Source organism: Rhinoraja longicauda, chromosome 2 (genome assembly GCF_053455715.1).
Source record: "Rhinoraja longicauda isolate Sanriku21f chromosome 2, sRhiLon1.1, whole genome shotgun sequence".
In the NCBI taxonomy this organism is placed as follows: Eukaryota; Metazoa; Chordata; class Chondrichthyes; order Rajiformes; family Arhynchobatidae; genus Rhinoraja; species Rhinoraja longicauda.
In genome coordinates this window covers 34,276,554-34,292,935 of record NC_135954.1, presented here as the reverse complement: position 1 = coordinate 34,292,935, position 16,382 = coordinate 34,276,554, and the positions used below count along the sequence as shown (strand labels likewise).

At 40.9% G+C, this 16,382-nt stretch overlaps 1 protein-coding gene across 3 annotated transcripts in view; it reads right to left on the bottom strand.

Annotated features, from left to right (window-relative positions):
* slc25a40 (solute carrier family 25 member 40) overlaps positions 1-16,382 on the bottom strand; it is a 54,601-nt gene that overhangs the window by 10,588 nt on the left and 27,631 nt on the right. For all 3 annotated transcript variants that reach the window (XM_078416977.1, XM_078416967.1, XM_078416985.1), the window contains 3 exons: positions 12,341-12,450; positions 8,762-8,840; positions 4,797-4,877 (listed from right to left, as the gene is read on the bottom strand). In XM_078416977.1, coding sequence (XP_078273103.1) covers positions 4,797-4,877; positions 8,762-8,840; positions 12,341-12,450 — 270 coding nt within the window. The remainder of the gene's footprint in view (positions 1-4,796; positions 4,878-8,761; positions 8,841-12,340; positions 12,451-16,382) is intronic.

Here is a 16,382-nt window from a genome sequence, read left to right as displayed (position 1 = left end):
CTAGGGGCTAGTGGAATCAAGGGATATGGGGAGAAGGCAGGCACGGGTTATTGATTGGGGACGATCAGCCATGATCACAATGACTGGCGGTGCTGGCTTGAAGGGCCAAATGGCCTCCTCCTGCACCTATTTTCTATGTTTCATTGACATAACGTCAGTCAAGTGCTGAGGCACTATAAATTGTTGATATATAAAAGACATCATAGTAGTTCTTTATCATATAGTATGAAAGTTTATAGATGTAATGCAAGTCTCAATGCAACTCATGGCCCAGATTATGGTATTAACAAGTACCAATAGAAGAGGTTGTTGCAGGTTCCACCCTGGAACAAGTGCACATTTTATTTAGTTGCAGAAACCCCCCCAGCAAATGTTAGGTTCCGAGAAGAAATAATAATGGGGGCTGAATGCATTTACTTGTCATTAACCTAAAACATAAAACAAGGTTGGTGAACAGCACCAACTGCAGGTGCAATGAACGGGGTGGGATGAAATGCTGTGGCAATGACAGGGATACAAAGGGATACATGTTCTCAATAAAAGAGTAACAAAAATTAATGAATTCAAAATATTCCTGGATACATGATATTCAAGAAAGATGGAAGAACGAGGGTTAGTGGCAGTTTTGATTTAGGAAAGACAATGTTCTGCATTTATCATAGTCAGAATGGGTCAAGTTGGAAAACAAAATTGTTACAATTCTGGGGTAATTTTGCAGGCTGCCAGCTTGTCAAAGACATTGAGGAGCAGAGTTGCAGGAAGCAGTGCCAATGCAAATACCACAACAGATGATGGGGGATAAACTCCTAATATTGGATAGCCACACCATAACAGGAAGAAGGGGGTGTGGGGAGATTAAAAATTAAAAATGATTAGTTTAGTAGTTTCTGGCCCAGCGAGGAAGGCAATATTGGTGCACTTGATTGTTGGAAATGAGTCAAGCCAAGAGAAGCAAATATCAGTGAAGAATCTAGAAAAGTTTAAGAGTAAGTGGTAGGCCATTTAGAACGGAGATGAGGAAAAACTTTTTCACAGAGTTGTAAATCTGTGGAATTCTCTGCCTCAGAAGGCAGTGGAGGCCAATTCTCTGGATGCTTTCAAGAGAGAGCTAGATAGAGCTCTTAAAGATAGCGGAGTCAGGGGGTATGGGGAGAGGGCAGGAACGGGGTACTGATTGTGAATGATCAGCCATGATCACATTGAATGGTGGTGCTGGCTCGAAGGGCCGAATGGCCTACTCCTGCACCTATTGTCTATTGTAAAAGTGCATTTAGAATATTATAAGATTTAGAATGACTGTGGAAAAAGATTCTGCTCACTTCAAGGTTTTAAACAAAACACGATTCAATTGGAGAAAGGACAATTTCAATGAGATAAGAAGAAACCTGCACCTGGCAAGGTGCAATCAAACCTTAGCAGACAATGCTGTAACTCTCCAGTGGGTGACCTTTAATGTAGACATTTAGTTGCAGGCTAGGTACATTTACACGAGGGAGAAGAATGAGGAAATTAAAACGAGAGCTCCACCAATGGCCATAGAGCAAGTAAACAGAAAAAGCAAAAATAATGCAAGTGGTATACATCGGGGAGAAAACAAAAGTGAAAGCCCAGTTGATTACACACAGTGCCCTCCATAATATTTGGGATAAAGACCCGTCATTTATTTATTTGCCTCTGTACTCCACAATTTGAAATTTGTAATAGAAAAAAATTACATGTGGTTAAAGTACACAGTCAGATTTTATTAAAGGCCACTTTTATACATTTTGGTTTCATTGTGTAGAAATTACAGCTGTGTTTATACATAGTCCCACCATTTCAGGGCACCATAATGTTTGGGACACATGGCTTCACAGGCGTTTGTAATTGCTCAGATGTGTTTAATTGCCTCCTTAATGTAGGTATAAGAAAGCTCTCAGCACCTAAGTCTTTCCATCACCTTTGAAAACTTTTATTGCTGATTATCAATACGAGGGCCAACGTTGTGTCAATGAAGCCAAATAGGGCGGCACGGTAGCGCAGCGGTAGAGTTGCTGCTTTACAGCGAATGCAGCGCCGGAGACTCAGGTTCGATCCTGACTACGGGTGCTGAACTGTAAGGAGTTTGTACGTTCTCCCCGTGACCTGCGTGGGTTTTCTCCGAGATCTTCGGTTTCCTCCCACACTCCAAAGACGTACAGGTATGTAGGTTAATTGGCTGGGTAAATGTAAAAATTGTCCCTAGTGGGTGTAGGATAGTGTTAATGTACGGGGATCACTGGGCAGCACGGACTTGGAGGGCCGAAAAGGCCTGTTTCCGGCTGTATATATATGATATGATATGATATGATATGAAGCCATTATGAGACTGAGAAACAAGAATAAAACTGAGAGACATCAGCCAAACCTTAGGCTTACCAAAATCAACTGTATGGAACATCATTAAGAAGAAAGAGAGCACTGGTGAGCTTACTAATCACAAAGGGACTGGCAGGCCAAGGAAGACCTCCACAGCTGATGACAGAAGAATTCTCTCTGCAATAAAGAAAAATCCTCAAACACCTGTCGACAGATCAGAAACACTCTTCAGGAGTCGGGTGTGGATTTGTCAATGACCACTGTATGCAGAAGACTTCATGAACAGAAATACAGAGGCTACACTGCAAGATGCAAACCACTGGTTAGCTGCAAAAATAGGATGGCCAGGTTACAGTTTGCCAAGAAGCATTTAAAAGAGCAACCATAGTTCTTGAAAAAGGTCTTGTGGACAGATGAGACGAAGATTAACATATCAGAGTGATGGCAAGAGCAAAGTATGGAGGAGAGAAGGAACTGGCCAAGATCCAAAGCATACCACCTCATCTATGAAACATGGTGGTGGGGGTGTGATGGCCTGGGCATGTATGGCTGCTGAAGGTGCGGGCTCACTTATCTTCATTGATGATACAACTGCTGATGGTAGTAGCATAATGAATTCTGAAGTGTATAGACACATCCTATCTGCTCAAGTTCAAACAAATGCCTCAAAACATTGGCCGGCGGTTCATTCTACAGCAAGACAATGATCCCATACATACTGCTAAAGCAACAAAGGAGTTTTTCAAAGCTAAAAAAAATGGTAAATTCTTGAGTGGCCAAGCCAATCATTCGATTTGAACCCAATTGAGCATGCCTTTTATATGCTAAAGAGAAAACTTAAGGGGACTAGCCCCCAAAACAAGCATAAGCTAAAGATGGCTGTAATACAGGCCTGGCAGAGCATCACCAGAGAAGACACCCAGCAACTGGTGATGTCCATGAATCGCTGACTTCAAGCAGTCATTGCATGCAAAGGATATGCACCAAAATACTAAACATGACTACTTTCATTTACATGACATTGCTGTGTCCCAAAAATTATGGTGCCCTAAAATGGGAGAAATATATACAAAAACTGCTGTAATTTCTACATGGTGAAACAAATGTATAAAAATGGCCTTTATTAAAATCTGTCAATATACATTTGAACCCCATGTGATTTTTTTTTCTATTCCAAATCTCAAATTGTGGAGAACAGAGGCAAATAAATAAATGTTGGATCTTTGTCCCAAACATTATGCAGGGCACTGTAAAGTTTAGAGGGCAAATCAAAAATTAAAGAAAATAAATGGTACAAAGACCGGCAACAAATATAAAAGGAAATCCAAATATATTCCACGGGGATTGTAAAATTGAGTGTAGCCCTGATCAGAAGAGTCTGCAATGCCATCTGGTATATATATTTATATATGTATTTAAAACTAGATACATCACAGAAACCAGTGATTCGCCTGTATATCGGCGAGACCAAGTGCAGGTCAGCGATCTGCGGTTTCGCTGAACACCTCTGCTCAGTCTGCCTTAACCTACCCAATCTCCCGGTTGCTCAGCACTTTAACTCCCCCTCCCATTCCCAATCTGACCTTTCTGTCCTGGGCCTCCTCCATTGTCAGAACGAAGCCCAGTGCAAATTGGAGGAACAGAACCTCATATTTCACTTGGGTAGCTTACACCCCAGCAGTACGAACATTGACTTCTCTAACTTCAAATGGCCGTTGCTTCCTCTCTCTCCATCCCCTTCTCCCACCAGTCTTACTGTCTCCGACTACATTCTATCTCTGTCCCGCCCACTCCCTGACATCAGTCTGAAGAAGGGTCTCGACCTGAAACGTTACCTATTCCTTCTCTCCAGAGATGCTGCCTGTCCCGCTGAGTTACTCCAGCATTGTGTGTCTACCTTTGATTTAAACCAGCATCTGCAGTTCTTTCTCACACAGAAACCGGTGCTTTTGCCTACTGTATACACACAAAAACAGCGACTCACTTTACTGTTGTTCCAATTTTTGTTTGTTCTTTCCATACTTTCATCAACTCCATAGGTTCTATCATTTATTAGGGATAAATTATAGCAGCTTATTAACCTACCCATCCGTTTTTGGAATGTGGTAGGAAATTGGAGCACTTGGGAAAACCCATGCAAAGTCCACACCGACATGACGCAAAGTAAAGTTTAAATACAGGTCTCCCGGCTGCGAAGCAGTGGCTCTACCAGCTGCATCACTTATAGCCTCATTCATGCTATAACCATTCTGTGAATCTTATACAGGAGACTCCTTTCCAATGAAGATGACAAAATTATAAAATAAATGAAAACAAGAATGAAAATTGAAGTGAAACCACAACTGTGAAACCACACAGGAATGTATCCAAGTGGTAAAATGCACTATAAAGTCACACTAAGTTGATATTGAAAAGAATCTGGTGCACAGCAAGTGGAATTTAAAAATGGTTTTACTTACCGACAAATAAACCTCTAAATCCTGATTGTCTAACAATTCTCTTCATTATTTTCCAAGTAGAGGACAATTTCTTTGGTGACCCTAGAAAAAAGTCACAGGACAAGTTGATTGTCAATTAAGTCAAGAGTCATATGTACTGAAATGGAACAATGACATTCTTACTTGCAGCAACATAACAGGTTTGTTAACACAATACTCAATAGGTAATATAATAAACAAAAATAAAGAGTTCAATATATAATAATATTGTGGAAAAAACTAAACACAAGACCTCAAGTCCCTAGTGCAACAAAGGCAATTCATAGTTCAGAGTTTAGTTGAAGTTCGTCGTGTTCAATAGCCTGATGGACATTGGAAGAAGCTGTTCCTGAACCAGGACATTAGTTTTCAGACTCCCATACCTTATTTCTCGTGTGGCGGCGCTGCGCTGCAGCTGCGGCTCACCTGCAGTCCATTTGTCTTTTTGCTTTTTGTCTTATTGTGAGTGTTGGATGTGATGTTGTCTTTTTTGTGGTTGTGAAGTGTGTGTGGGGGGGGGGGGGGGGGGGGGGGGGGGGGGGGGGAACTATAAAAATGGTCTCTTCTGAACGGAGACGAATTGTCTCTTCCGAACGGAGGCACGACCTTTTTTCTGGATCGTGTCTCCGTTCACGCTGCGGCCTACCATCGGCCAAACACCTGGAGCTGGCGGCCTCCAGCTGGGACTGCCTGGGGCTCTGGTTCGCAGAGCCCGCGGACTGTACTCACCACCTGCGTAGATGACTGTCTTCGGAGGCTGTGGTGGCGCTGCGAATGCGGCTGTGACTCGCCTTCGGGGGCGTCGGCCGCGGGCCCTGTGGACGTCCGAAGCTCGCAGGTCTCTGAGTGGGAGCCGACTTTGGGAGCTCCGGCAGCCGCAGCGTCTTCGTCTGCCCTGAAACGCGAGGCTTGGGTCGGCCGGCTGCGGACCTTTCACCGTCCGGCGCGGCCTGGAATAGGCCACGGGATTCTTTACCGCCCAGCGGGGGCTTCAATGTCGGGAGCCTCGGCCGCCCCGACGTGGCAATTTCGACTGCCTGACCGCGGGAGAAGGCGGCAGGGAAGAGAGAAGACATTCTGGCCTTCCATGACAGTGAGGACGTGACTGGAGGAGATTCACTGTGATGGATGTTTTTTTGTTTAATGTTGGTTTTTGTGATTGTGTGTTTTATCGCTTTCTTTTTTATTGCCTCTCATTGTTGACTGTGGGTAATGTAATTTCGTCCAAAAACATGTTTTTGGATGACAATAAAGGTACTTTATATTTATATACTTATTTCCAAAGGCAGGAGTGAAATGAATGGTGGGCCCTTGATGATGCTGGCTGAATATGGGACAGAGCCACCTATAATCATAATAGAAATTTATTAGCCAAGTATGTTTTGCAACATATACGAGGAATTTGATTTGCCATACAGTCATACCAAGAAAGAGCAACAAGACACCCAAATAATTTTTTTACATGAACATCCACCACAGTGACTCGCCCACATTCCTCACTGTGATGGAAGGCAAAAAATGTTCAATCTTCTTCCCTTTTGTTCTCCCGCGGTTGGGGCACTTGAACCTTCCATTGTCGGGGCGATCTTGGATCCTGCAGCGGCGGTCAAGCCCTCCGCATCGGGGCATTCAAGCTCCCGCATCGGGGGATCTCAGCTATCCCGCGCCGGGCGATCGGACCCCTGGTCGGGGCTGGTCGAACCTCCTGTGGCTTGGAGCTTCCCGACATCACTCTACCCGAGACTGCGAGCTCCTCGATGTTGAAATCTGCAGGCAAAGGATCGCAGGCTCTGATGGTAAGTCCACGGTCCCGTGATGGGGCTCAAACTCAGTCTCGAGCAAGGCCGCCAGCTCCATGATGTTAGGCCGCAGAGTAACCGGAGATATGATCCAGAAAAAAAAATAATCACACCTCTGGCAAGGTAAGAGATTGAAAAAAGGTTTCCCCCGACCCCCCCCCCCCCCCCCCATAAAACAAACCAGAGAACATTAACACATACTTTAAAAAAACACTAAAAATAACAAAAAGACAATGTTGGTGAGGCTGCAATCTTACCAAGTGTCATCTCTCCAATAAGAAAATTAAACAAAATATTTCTCATTGCTCTTGTAATTTAGATTTCAACAACTTTTCTTGGCAAACATTTTTTTTAGATTTAGAGATACAATGCGGAAATCCCGGTTATATCACCAAAATAATTACCAAGACCGACTGGCTAAGATCAGCGAGGAGTGAAAACCAGGGAATTATAAACCAGTTCCCCAAAGTTCTTTAGATGTCTCAACCACTTCTGACGCATTAAACCTTCGTTACGAAGGGTAGGCAAAAAACTGAGAAATATGCACTAAATCAAGATCAATATTAAGGAAGTGGAAAACTCCCACTGATACTATATTATTTTTACAATTTCACTTCAAATTTGTTTCTTCAATTTATGACTTTGATGAAGGGATTAAAAGTACCATTAGAAAATTTGCAGATGACACAAAGCTGGGTGGCAGTGTGAACTGTGAGGAAGATGCTATGAGGTTGCAGGGTGACTTGGACAGGTTGTGTGAGTGGGCAGATGCATGGCAGATGCAGTTTAATGTGGATAAATGTGAGGTTATCCACTTTGGTGGTAAGAATAGGAAGGCACATTATTATCTGAATGGTGTCAAGTTAGGAAAAGGGGACGTACAACGAGATCTGGGTGTCCTTGTGCATCAGTCACTGAAAGGAAGCATGCAGGTACAGCAGGCAGTGAAGAAAGCCAATGGAATGTTGGCCTTCATAACAAGGGGAGTTGAGTATAGGAGCAAAGAGGTCCTTCTGCAGTTGTACAGGGCCCTAGTGAGACCGCACATTGGGAACATGTTTCCTGCCTCTAATGTGTCCAATCCCTTAGAAATCTTATGTTTCAATAAGATCCCCTCTCATCCTTCTAAATTCCAGTATACAAGCCTCGTCGCTCCAGTCTTTCAATATACTACAGTCCCGCCATTCCGGGAATTAACCTAGTGAACCTACGCTGCATGCTCTCAATAGCAAGAATATCCTTCCTCAAATATGGAGACCAAAACTGCACACAGATGAGAGGGGATTTTATTGAAACATAAGATTTCTAAGGGATTGGACACATTAGAGGCAGGAAACATGTTCCCAATGTTGGGGGAGTCCAGAACCAGGGGCCACAATTTAAGAATAAGGGGTAGGCCATTTAAAACGGAGATGAGGAAAAACTTTTTCAGTCAGAGTTGTAAATTTGTGGAATTCTCTGCCTTAGAAGGCAGGAGGCCAATTCTCTGGATGCTTTCAAGAGAGAGCTAGATAGAGCTCTTAAAGATAGCGGAGTCAGGGGGTATGTGGAGAAGGCAGGAACGGGGTACTGATTGAGAATGATCAGCCATGATCACATTGAATGGTGGTGCTGGCTCGATGGGCTGAACGGCCTCCTCCTCCTATTGCCTATGACGACTATGGGATTTGCATAGTTACAGCCCCAAAGTGATCATTCCCTTCCGGTTTCCAAATTCTATCCATTGAGCCTCACTTGTGAATGGCTTGATTATACTCATGTATAATATGATCTGATTTAATTGGATAACACACAAACGTTTTTCAATGTATCATCTGCACAACTTCACAGGCACAGGGTCTTCTGGTGCTTGATCTTGTAATCTGCCTCTTCACTCATCAGAAAAAGAATTCCTTCACGGCAAAGTAGATGAAACTAGAAATCAATCGCGAAACAGGGTGAAGAGCATCTTAACCTACATTGTGACCCAATTCTCAACTTTCTGGGATAGCTTTTTCAAAGACACAGGGAGAATGGGTTGTATGAGGGCCTCCTGTGCTACATCATTCATATCTCAAGACTGCCCCAATATATAGTGTAATGAGCATTTATAACAATTGTTGAACATTAATTACTACAATTTTAAATAAAATTCCAAAAATTACATACTCATCGCATCCAGCTCTCCAATTTCAATTTGTCTGCGAGTTTTCACAACATCAAATGGCAAAGTCAATACAGCTGCAATCTGAAAGTAATGGCACACCCCAATTGCACTAATTAGTGTTTTTATTCAACTCAGACAATATTTAAATTATTTTTAAAGAGAAAACCAAAGAAATATTATCTTTGTTTGTCCAAATATATATTATTCTCGTTTACTGGTGGTAAATGGTGTTGAGACATTTTTTCCCCAATGGTCTAATTCCTTTTGTTCATAATAATCATATACTATGAGAAAATGCACTCAGATTCAAAGATGATTTTCCTCCTGCTTTTTAACTTACAGAAGGCAGGTTTCCCGCAAGGAAAGCTGCACAGAATAGGGATCAAAAATAGCGACAGCACAGAAGTCCAGCCAGTAGAACTGTTACTTCACAGCTCCAATGACCTCGGTTCCATTCCTTGTTCTGGTGCTGTTTGTGTGGAGTGCGCATCCTCCCTGTGACTGCATAGGTTTTCTCCAGGTGTTCTGGTTTCTTACCACCTACCACAAATGTGCCAGTTGGTAAGTTAATCGGCCACTGTAAATAACTCCTAATGTGTGGGCAGCTGAGTTGTAAAATCTCAGGGTATGGGGTGGAGGGGGAAGTTGCACGGTAGCGCAGCGGTAGAGTTGCTGCTTTACAGCGAATGCAGCGCCGGAGACTCAGGTTCGATCCTGACTACGGGTGCTGCACTGTAAGGAGTTTGTACGTTCTCCCCGTGACCTGCGTGGGTTTTCTCCGAGATCTTCGGTTTCCTCCCACACTCCAAAGACGTACAGGTATGTAGGTTAATTGGCTGGGTAAATGTAAAAATTGTCCCTAGTGGGTGTAGGATAGTGTTAATGTACGGGGATCACTGGGCGGCACGGACCTGGAGGGCCGAAAAGGCCTGTTTCCGGCTGTATATATATATGATATGATATAGACAATAGACAATAGGTGCAGGAGTAGGCCATTCAGCCCTTCGAGCCAGCACCGCCATTCAATGCGATCATGGCTGATCACTCTCAATCAGTACCCCGTTCCTGCCTTCTCCCCATACCCCCTCACTCCGCTATCCTTAAGAGCTCTATCCAGCTCTCTCTTGAAAGCATCCAACGAACTGGCCTCCACTGCCTTCTGAGGCAGAGAATTCCACACCTTCACCACCCTCTGACTGAAAAAGTTCTTCCTCATCTCCGTTAATATTGATGAGAATATGAAAAGAAAAGAACATGGGTTGGGATAGGATTAGTGTAAAACAAAGGATGCTTGATTGTCAGTACAGACTTAGTGGCCTGAATAACTTGTTTCTGTGCTGCATGACCCTCCTGGCTTAGGTTATGAATTTGCATCTCATTATCTCAAAGTTGGGCAATATTTTACTGTTCAGCCACATTATGCCATGTATTTCCACCACATATAGATCTATATCACGTCTTGGAAAAAGTTCTGTTCGCTGTTAAATCATTGCTATAGATGTCTTACCTCTCCAAACCGAAGGTCTTGAAAGTGTCAAGTGTGGCCATAACCTGTCAAGGCCATTTCCAGCATGTATCCCATATCCACAGGAGAATCCATCTTATCTTATTCAACATTGGTTTACTTTCTATGCAGCATGACAACACCAAATAAAGGCTGTCCACACTTAGAAACATGATTGTGATCTTCTATTGCTTCATGAGATCCCAACTTAATTTATGAATGCCAAATATCAGCTTATATAAGCACAAAGAGATGCAATCTCAGTCCCTTTCCAAAGGGGTCTATTTTAATTAATGCATGTTATGATTTTTGAAGGTCAGCAATTTTCAGTCATATTCCACTGATGTCAAATTGAAAGAACAGGAAAATAGCATGGATACCAAAAATCCAATGCAAGGCAAATAAACCCCGGTTCTTCAGATAATGAAGAGATTTTGAGGACTGTTATATCTCAAGTGCATTTAGTTAGAAGCTGAATCAATATTTTTCAAAAGCTTTTATAGGTGGCAAGAACAGATTCAGAGCTCAAATCTGGAAATACTGTTAGGATTTCCACAGCATTCCCCAATCCTACATCAGTAGAAATAGTGGAGAAATAACAGAAAAGTCCAACTTAGCAGGATTTCTCGAAAAGGTAATAGTAAATAATTATAAAAATCTCCATGAAAATTCCCGCTGCCTGTCAATAACAGACAAATGCAGAAACAAGGAGCTGGAGATACTGGAATCTTGCAAAACAAAACCCCAAATTGCTGGAGTAATTCAACAGGTCAAGCAGCATCTCTGGAGGGCATGGATAGGCAACGTTTCAGGCCTGGACAAAGCCTGGCAAGTGATAGTTGGATACAGGTGACAGGACTTTCTCATTGGCAGATGGGCGAACAAAGGCTAGGGATGAAAATTTAACAGAAGGTTGACAAAATGGGACTGAAGGAGGAAAGAAAACAAAATAGTGTTGATCAGGAAAGAAAAGGGTTGAAAAAGGAATTAAATGTAAAGCGGGGGGGGGGGTTATAGGTGGAAGGGGAGGAATAGTGGGAGAATGAGTGCACAATAGGGTCAGAAAAGAGGGGGGGGGGGGTTGGGAGGGAAAGGGGGAGTAGAAGAAAGAGAATAAAGTGGGGTGTTACCTAAAATTGGCAATTCAATGTTCAATTTGTTAATGTAATAAAGAATCTAGAATTGCCTTCATGGACCAAATGTAATGAAAATGCAAAACCAAAATATTTTCACCAGATCTTTCAATGACTGAATGCTTAAAGGGAGTAAAAGAAATAATAACTTTCTTAATGTGAATGCAGAACTATTCACCATAAATGGAAACCAAAATGGGGTTGAAAAAGTGATGATACGAAGACTTTTCTCATTTACAAAATGAGCAAAAGTCTAAACAGCACTGCACAATCGCAACCCTACTATTGCAAAAATTACCAGATGTGGATTGACAAAAGATAATTGGAGAGCCTCTTTGGATTAAAGAGAAATCTTCCATTGCCTACCTTCTGGGCATTCTCAGCTTTCAGTCATCTTTGGAGCTTGGCTTAATATTAAAACTTATGGCAAAATGCAAAATAATTCAACCCCAATAAGCATTGAAAGCCTAGGTTGTATTGAAGGAAGGCAATGAATGATTTCAAGTCAATTAACTAATAAATTATAATTTTAACTGAAGACAATACTTTTAATCGGGCCAATAAGTTATTTGAGATGACTGTGTGAGTACTTGAGCAAGTTAATCATTTACTGTAAAAAATAACAACCTCAGTGTTTTTGTTCATTTACACTCTCAATTTTTAAAAAATATATAAATCAGTGCTTTTTATGTTATTAACTATCTATGTCCTTACTGCTTTAAATTGTATTTTTGTTTAGACCTAGGTTTTTGTGGAGTTGCATTCAATTGTATGAAAAGTGCTATACAAATAAAAGTTATTATTACTAAGTTATTATTATAATAAGAACGAATTTAGTCACAAGAGCATTAAATATATCGTGAAATACATTTGGTTTCAAGGTGCTACCTAGAATCACCTATTTTAGCCAGTAGAATTACTTACAAAACTAGAGTCAAACTTACTGTGCCCGATGATGCTCCCGAGAAAAAACTCATCAGAAATGTAGGCTCGCTGACATTGTACTTCTTGCATAACCGCTTCTTCATCAGTTCATAGTTATACCAGTAAATTGCTGTGAGATAGATAGCTGAATTAAAACCCTGTCGTATAACTCTTATAGTTCCAGGCAAAATGCCTCATTGCAAACCAAGAAATATACACGTAGGACATTGTGGATGTTCACCAATTGCCTTTGATTCAGCAGCTAGATTTTCAGAATCCTACTCTATTCAACTTAATTGTTAAACACAAACTAAAATGTCCCTGTGTCTTTCTATAAATGATTACGAATTTGTTGGTTTCACAGATTTACTGGTCTAATCCTTAACTCTAAGCTAAAGTGGACATCTCACCATGTAATAAAATTAATGCAGCGGTTTAAGAGTCATAGAGTTATACAGCACAGTCAACCTCATATATGTCGGCCAAGTTGTAGAATGGAGCTAGTCCTGCTTGCTTGCACCTGGCCCATATCCCTCCAAATCTTTCCTCTCCATGAATTTGTCAAATAATCTTTTAGATGTCATAATAGTATCCACCTCTACCATTCTCTGGCAGCATGTTCTTTATACACCCATCTGTGTGAAAACGCTGTCCCCTCAGTCTCTTTTAAATCTTTCCCCTCACCTCAAATCAATGCCCCCTAGTCTTAAACTCCACCATCCCTGGGTTAAAGACTGGCTATTGACCTCAGCCATGCCCTTGCGTAGGAAAATCACTGCAGATGCTGGTACAAATCGAAGGTATCACAAAATGCTAGAGGAACTCAGCAGGTCAGGCAGCATCTTGGAGAGAAGCAATGGGTGACGTTTCGGGTCAATCTGAAGAAGCAATGGGTGACGTTCCGGGTCAATCTGACCCGAAACGTCACCCATTCCTTCTCTCCACGATGCTATCTGACCTGCTGAGTTACTCCAGCATTTTGTGAGAAAATAACTGCAGATGCTGGTACAAATCGAAGGTATTTATTCACAAAATGCTGGAGTAACTCAGCAGGTCAGGCAGCATCTCAGGAGAGAAGGAATGGGTGACGTTTCGGGTCGAGACCCTTCTTCAATTTTGTGATATCAGCCATGCCCTTCATCAATTTAGATATCTCTACAAGGTGCTAAGCCTCCTAGACTCCAGGGAAAATAGATACAACCTGTCTTTGTACATCTCCAGACCTGGTACCATCCTCGTTATCTATTTGTTTTTTACACCTTTCCAGTTTTAAATGACATCTTAAAACCAATCTACTCCAAACCATTCTAATACAATCAGCCATTTTCTTATACATTATGAAAAGCATTGTCAGTATCTTATCATGGTGATACAGATGAACCAAATATAAAAGCAATGAAGGCACAAAATAGAGATTGGAAGTTTCTGCACCAAAGATAACAAGCAAATAAATGACACTGACTGCAGCAAACACCAGAATGAAAGGACAGAAAAATGAAAGAATATCAGAGCCCAAGGCAACAGGGAAGCTGAAAACAGTGCATGAATGTGCCTCCAAGCAAAGTTTTGCTTCAAGACCACTGATACTATGTGGGAGTAATGCTACAATTTATCTGTGTCTTCATATTACAGTTAAAGAAGATGGTAACAGTGGTTGAATGAAAAGTACAAGACGAAAATCTATTTATATCAACATATACTTGGAACGGATTCCCATCCGAATAATTAAGGATAAAAGTTTCAGCCTATTGAATATATTCAAATGAATTAGGTTTAGTAATTTCATCATGATGAGGTTGATTCATGTTTAGGGTTTTTGCAAACAATATCAGTTTGAGAGGGATGGATTATTCTCAAAGGTCAAATCCAAGACAAATACCGTGCAGACATTTTTTTAATAATGAACGTTTTGTTGTTTATTATGTTGTCTATTGAGTACTATGCTTACATATCTGTTGTGCTGCTGCAAGTAAGAATTTAATTGTTCCTTTTCAGGATATAAGGCAATAAAATATACTTGACTTGTGCCACGAGGTACCAGAGACTCAACTGATCTATGCTGATATTTCTTTCACTCAAGCTCTTTGTTCACTTCATTATACAGTGCCCTCCATAATAGTTAGGATAAAGACCCATCATTTATTTATTTGCCTCTGTACTCCACAATTTAAGATTTGGAATAGAAAAAAATCAGATGTGGTTAAAATGCACATTGTCAGATTTTATTAAAGGCCATTTTTTATACGTTTTGGTTTCACCATGTAGAAATTACAGCTGTGTTTATACACAGTCCCCCCATTTCAGGGCACCATAATTAAAAGAAAGAATGTTTCTGATCTGTCGGACAGGTGTTTTGGGATTCTTCTTTATTTTCGAGAGAATTCTTCTGTCATCAGCTGTGGAGGTCTTCCTTGGCCTGCCAGTCCTTTTGCGATTAGTAAGCTCACCAGTGCTCCCTTTCTTCTTAATGATGTTCCAAACAGTTGATTTTGGTAAGCCTAAGATTTGGCTGACGTCTCTAACCGTTTTATTCTTGTTTCTCAGTCTCATAATAGCTTATTTGACTTTCATTGGCACAACTTTAGTCCTCATGTTGATAAACAGCAATAAAAGTTTCCAAAGGTGATGGAAAGCCTGCATTAAGGAGGCAATTAAACACACCTGAACAATTACAAATGCCTGTGAAGCCGTGTCCCAAACATTATGGTGCCCTGAAATGGGGGGGACTATGTATAAACACAGCTGTAATTTCTACAAGGTGAAACCAAAATGTAGAAAGATGGCCTTTAATAAAATCTGACAATGTGCACTAACCACATGTGATTTTTTCTATTACAAATCTCAAATTGTGGAGTACAGAGGCAAATAAATAAATGATGGGTCTTTCTCCCAAACATTATGAAGGGCACTGTATGATAGCACATTGGCACATAAAAAAAGGATTAATTGTAGAATGAACAAAAACATGCTTTTATTCAAAAATTGAGAAGTAAGTTTGGAAATAATTAAACTGAAGGAATTAATTACTGTTAAATGTGTCTGTTGATTAATGGTCCAATAATATATCCAACTAAAAAGGAGACATTTGAGCAACAATCTAAAGTCTTTTCCAGCATGATTGAACAAATAAATTTTGGATCTCTGCATCTACCTAAACATTGGGGCAATTAAGATCAAATTTGTGTGAGCGGTGAGAAATGATACTGAAGCGAATTCCAGAATATCTGCTATGAAAAACAGTAACTGAATAAAAGTCTTTTGTCATATAACACACAGCTATTTTGACTGTAAGAGTTCTCAGGGAATTGTGGTATATAATAAAAACAATAAATTGCTTAAAATTCAAAAAGTTAAACAATATATTTGGCCTCAATTGGGATCAGTATAAAACATAATGAATGGTCAATGCTTGTTGTAGAAAGCCCTGTAAGGCAACTGCCCACGAGGAAGGGGGAAGACATTGCTGTATATGATAATGTAATGAGCAACAAGAACATGATCACAAACGAGAAATAGTAACTTGACCAACGTTGTTATGCAAGATTACAATTGAAATACCCTAATCACAGTTACACCAATCACATTAATTATCAAACTCGCAACACTTTTCCCCTACTGTTTTGTTATTTCTGGACATAACTGCTATCATCTAAAATGAAAAAGACATGTTATTGAGGCAATATGTACATGTACTCAAACATTCAAGAATATCATTAACACATTTTTTTCTTGTAAGACGAAGCTGGACACAACTCATTACAATAAAGCTTCTACGGCAGCAGAAAGAGTCTATCACTTCATCTATTGCCCTAACCATCATAAAGGGCAGAATAGAAGTTGTGGCCACTGAAGATGTTGAAATGTATCAGGGCTAAACACCCAATAGATATCCCCACAGAGAGCAAAGAATGGAGAAGAATTTAAAAGACAGAGACAGCAAGCTCCTGCTGGGAGAACTTTGAAGAACTCCACAACTATAAATGTCTCGAGAAGTGTCCTTGGCTCCATCTCAGTGCCGCTACAGGCAGACAAGACAAAAGGTCTTTGTGAGCTGAAAGACAA